Source organism: Volvox carteri, assembly GCF_000143455.1.
Source record: "Volvox carteri f. nagariensis unplaced genomic scaffold VOLCAscaffold_28, whole genome shotgun sequence".
NCBI classification, from domain to species: domain Eukaryota; kingdom Viridiplantae; phylum Chlorophyta; class Chlorophyceae; order Chlamydomonadales; family Volvocaceae; genus Volvox; species Volvox carteri.
Genome location: NW_003307571.1, coordinates 1,460,823 through 1,465,562, shown reverse-complemented (window position 1 = coordinate 1,465,562; position 4,740 = coordinate 1,460,823). Strand labels below are relative to the sequence as shown.

General features: G+C 46.9%; 1 protein-coding gene across 1 annotated transcript; it reads right to left on the bottom strand.

The window, feature by feature from the left end:
- Positions 1-823: 823 nt before the first annotated feature.
- Positions 824-3,713, bottom strand: VOLCADRAFT_105449 (uncharacterized protein; the record flags this gene model as incomplete). Its single annotated transcript, XM_002952186.1, has 4 exons — positions 824-1,719; positions 2,087-2,461; positions 2,712-2,780; positions 3,513-3,713. 4 exons carry the CDS (start codon positions 3,711-3,713, stop codon positions 1,396-1,398), a joined length of 969 nt encoding a protein of 322 aa, XP_002952232.1. The 3' UTR covers positions 824-1,395.
- Positions 3,714-4,740: the final 1,027 nt, after the last annotated feature.

Here is a 4,740-nt window from a genome sequence, read left to right as displayed (position 1 = left end):
AACCGATGGGTAACCTATGGGTTACCGACCCAATCAGTGCCTTAGGGACGTACTCTACATAACTACATATATACACTGCGTGTGTAATTGCATGCATGTACGTATGTGCACCTGTGTGTGTTGGACGCATGACTGTTAAAGATACGGTCCATAATTTATTAAAAATTCTGATCCCGAATCTGTAAGAGAAGCAGGAAGTTCCAGTGAAGGATTTTTGTGAAGCTGGAGAAAATGGGTATTTGAACTAGAGAATTCCGTAATGTTCGCGAAATTGCAGTTAGTTGGTAGAAGAAAAAAGGGCCTTATAAGAGGTTTTGAAACTCGGAGTTGCTACGGCTTTCATGGGATATGTTTTACCTTGGGGACAGATGAGCTATTGGGGAGCAACGGTGATCACTAACCTGTTCTCTGCTATACCGCTTATCGGTGAAAGTATTGTTACATGGCTATGGGCTGCAGCTGGATTTTCAGTTGCTTACCCAACCTTAAACCGGTTTTATTCACTGCAGCCAGCTTTGGACTCTCTCTTGTTATTGTATCTATATATTTTGCTGAAGCTGAGAAAATTATCTCCAATGCAAAAAGCTTATAACAATTTGGAGATGCATTATGATCTTGCAGTAAAATATTGTAGACACTGATTCAAGAGTTGATTTCAAATAGTGGTGAGATTTTTCAATCGATAAAAATTGGTGATAACACTATTATACTGTAAAAGACGATTTTAAAATTGGGCAGCTACAAGATACTGACTTAGAATCTTGGTTTTAGCTGTTCTATATGTTTAGCTTTTAACTTGAATTCTTCAAGAAATCGTTGAAGTATGTAATGTAATGTAATGATACAGAGTGGGAGGCTTCTGGGCCGCTTTATCACATTGTCAGTTCTAGGATTTATCACCTTATAGCACCATCCACCACTACCACACTGTACTACGCCATACGAACTGGATGGCGGATCCAGCCTTCAAGGACCCCTCCTCATCCATTCACCCGAACAACCGAAGAGACAGAGGGTCCGGCAATCGCCACCAATCCAGCGTGCGAATCTGGTCCATCAACTGTAACCTCAACTCCACATCTCAGCAGCTAGCCATAATCTCGCGCTCCTGACTAATTCGGGGGTCTCCCCAGGAAAAAACATCTTATAACAGCAAAAACAGCCACCCAGACAGATGCATAAACACACATATATCTATAGTGATTAGGTCTGCAAGTTTGGCCATTTGAATGGAATCGGAGCAACAAGCCAGGTTTTCAACTTGGCATGCAAATGCACCTGCTTAGGTGGGGCTGCCCCACCAACTACAAAAACGCACATAGATTGGGGAAGCACAACAGTGCCTCGTCCAGCAGCTGAGTATTTGTGGGAAGGTGGCTTTATACACCATCTCCATTACTGGCCATGCTGCTGCTGCTTTTGCAGCTGCCTTTTGAGGGCCTCAATCTCCTGCTCCGCTACCTCCAGCTTCTGCTTCAGGTCCTCCAGCTTCTGCTCCGCTACCTCCAGCGTCTTCTTCTCTGCCTCAATCTCCTGCTCCGCTACCTCCAGCTTCTGCTTCAGGTCCTCCACCTTTCGACTTGAAACCAGGTCTGTGATTACAGGATTCGCCCACTTGTCTGCCAGAGTTTGAAGTGTCTCACTGGCTAGCTTTGCCCAATCTACAACCTGGGTGATGTCTTCACCAGGGTACAGCACAGTATGCATATGGGCGAAAACCTGCAAGACCAAGGGATGTTCAGGGAGCATTATCTACCTGCAAAAGTGTAGTAGCTGACTGCTAAAAAGGCCTAAAGATGCTGGATGTATACTTCAGTGTACATTTCATGAATTCATCAAGTGTACACGGTAACGTACGACTAATAGACTAGCCAACTCTGTAAAACTTCAAATTACTTATTCTGTCTATGCAACCAAATTAATACCTAACTTGTCAGGACACTTCCATGAAATGCAGCTTCTGCCTTCACAAAATGTGCCTCCTAAAAGCCCCCAGGAAGACAGTGATGACACAACATCTAGCCACTCACACTATGCACCAAGGCCCTTATCTGCAAGAGAACCACCCTCCAAAGGTAGGCCTCACCTTAGGCACAACTGATGAAGAAGATCTTTTGGATGTTGACAGGAGGTTGCATTCGAACTGCACCCAATCGAAGAGGCAGAACTCATGACCACATGCCTGGAACTGGTAACCATGTGCCTGGGAGTTGCCCTTGGGCAGGGGAGGTCCTTTATTATCAATCTTTTGGACCAGCTGCACAGTAGCAAAATACCAGTCTGAAGCATCTGTTAGCAGCAGCGTCACTGGATCCGTCTCATTCTGAATTGCCAGCTCTAGAGCTGTTGCAAGGGGCTGCCATATGTCATACTTGAAGTTAACCCTACTCTTCAGTTCCACCACCAACACTGCCTTGCCACCTGTGTTAATTGCATCCACCAGGTCAAAATCCTCTTCATACTTCACTTGAGGGGGGACACGGAGGAGGACAAACTCAGAACGACCTGCATTACATCCCAGGGGTAAAATGATGTATGATAAGCTTGTTAGCAGCTTACTATGGATAAAACATGCCAATAACCAGAGGGTTTCCTAGCCCCTGTCTGACAGGGGTAACAGGGTGCATGCAAAGGAATCAAAACATGTTATTCCGTTAACAAAAATAAAGCTTGTGCCACTGAGGTTATGTGTAGGATTGACAGCAGGACACCGTGTGATTAGAGCATGAGCACTTAAGGTTGACCTCCTGCTTAGGGTTTAGCATGCTCTGGGCTTGTGCCTGGTGATGTGGAGGAGGGCCCTCATTCCATTAACCATGAGTACTAGAACAGTTGCAGCTTTTGTTTTATACTGCTTGTTAAAACTGGTCCCAAACAGGTCTAATTTTTCAGGAATATCAGTTGCTATTCTGTGCTAGGATATGGGTTCCTAGCATTAAAGCTACTGCAGGTTCTGAGCTGCTGCTTCCTTCTGCAAGCTCTGACATCATTGTGGGTATCTGGTGAAGCAGCTGGCCGCGTATTATTAGGTTTGGCTACGGAAGGATTGAAGGAACTGTAGATATAGCTGATTGCTGCCATATTGGACTGGGGTGAAGTGCGAATGCGTCTGTTTGGAAGGCGAAGGGGGCTACGGCTTGTTGAAAAGGAACAGAGGGAGACGAATGCGCGATGTAAGTACTTGGACTAAGAGATGTGGTGGAGTAGTGCTGTGCGCGTGAGACCGACAGGAAGTATGAGGTATCGGTGCCCAACCGAAAGAGGAAGTGCTGACCACGGAAAAGAACCTTGCTTTCGTGTGTATAGTACAGCCCGCCTATATGCATCAAAATGCGAGGGGGGGAGGGGGGTTTCTCGCCAGGCCTAGCTCTGAACGCCAAAACGCATCTGTTTTGTTCCCTGCGTGATGTAACACTCCGCTTCACGAGGTCACACGTGTTTGCATTGCTATTTGCTATCTGCTACCCAGGCAGGCAATTACCTATTGTGCATGAGCGCGTTGCGAATCACACCTGGGACGGCGGCAACGTGCAGCAATCATTGCGTGTCTCCGTGCAGCAATCATTGCGTGTCTGCATGTACCCAGGTGTAATGACCTTTTGTGGTTGTTCAGGAAACTCCGCGCCGTTACAGGACTCCATTCCGGATGCACAAACGCCAGCACCGTGGTTGCCGGAGTGCCTGTGAGGTCCATACGCGCGTGTGAGGTCCATACTTTACATGCCTGTTTTTTGTTGCCTTGTCGCCATGCCTCTCATCAAACGATGAGAGCAAGCGAAGTTCCTTATCTTTTCATTATTATATCTAAATTTCAGCAGCTCATCAGTTAAAGCAACCCTTTTTTTCCCCGACTGTCCCTATCTATTATTGTTTTATTGTTGAAGTATTGTATTATTTTCTCCAAGCAGCCGGTATTAAAGCAGCTCAATGATTCTGTGCACTCCTGCATGCCAAATGACCTGCAGACGCGCCCGCTCGACTTCACGCTGCTTCACGCTGTGGCGTTTCGCAGTAGCGGGGGCATCCCGCTGGCATCCTGCTGGGTCCGCACAGCAGCCAAACCGGCGTCCGTCAAAGCCCGCCCGCGATTTTCCACACACACAATGTTTATCCCACCAACTCCTGGCTCTTGAAAAGGTCAGACCCTTTGTTGCGCGGCTCGCCAATGGGCTTCACATTTTGGGCATGATATTAAGCCGCTTCAGCTCCCGATAGAATTTCGCCCGCCCGCGAATTTTACGAACATACGTGTCAAGCCCGCGTTCTCTGCTTTCGAGAGCTGACCTTTGCGCGGCCGGCCGTGGCCTTCGCATTTTGGAGTTGAACGGAGTTTTTATTCGGCAGTCGTACCTGCATTTCGTTTGTTATTCGGCAGTCGTACCTGCATTTCGTTGGAGCGAGAGCTGCTTAAAGAACTTCATAGCACTCATTTGGCACTATAACAGAGATTCAGAAAAATTGATAGATCACTTTACTTGGGTACAAATGGTCTGCACAATCCGGGTCAGGATAGTTGAGAGAGGCATGCAAGACGAAATTGTTGGGTAATGCCCTCCGCTATCACTGGCCGATACAACTATCCCACTGCCACCTATTGCTCTGAATACCAATGATCAATCAATATATTTGAATAAACTGAAGGTTTTCTGAGCGAAATGAAAGAAAACCAAGGTTTTCTGTTTTGCCGAGAGCTTACCATGCCCTATGGCAGCCAAACGACGTGTTACGGCCCCCCCCCCC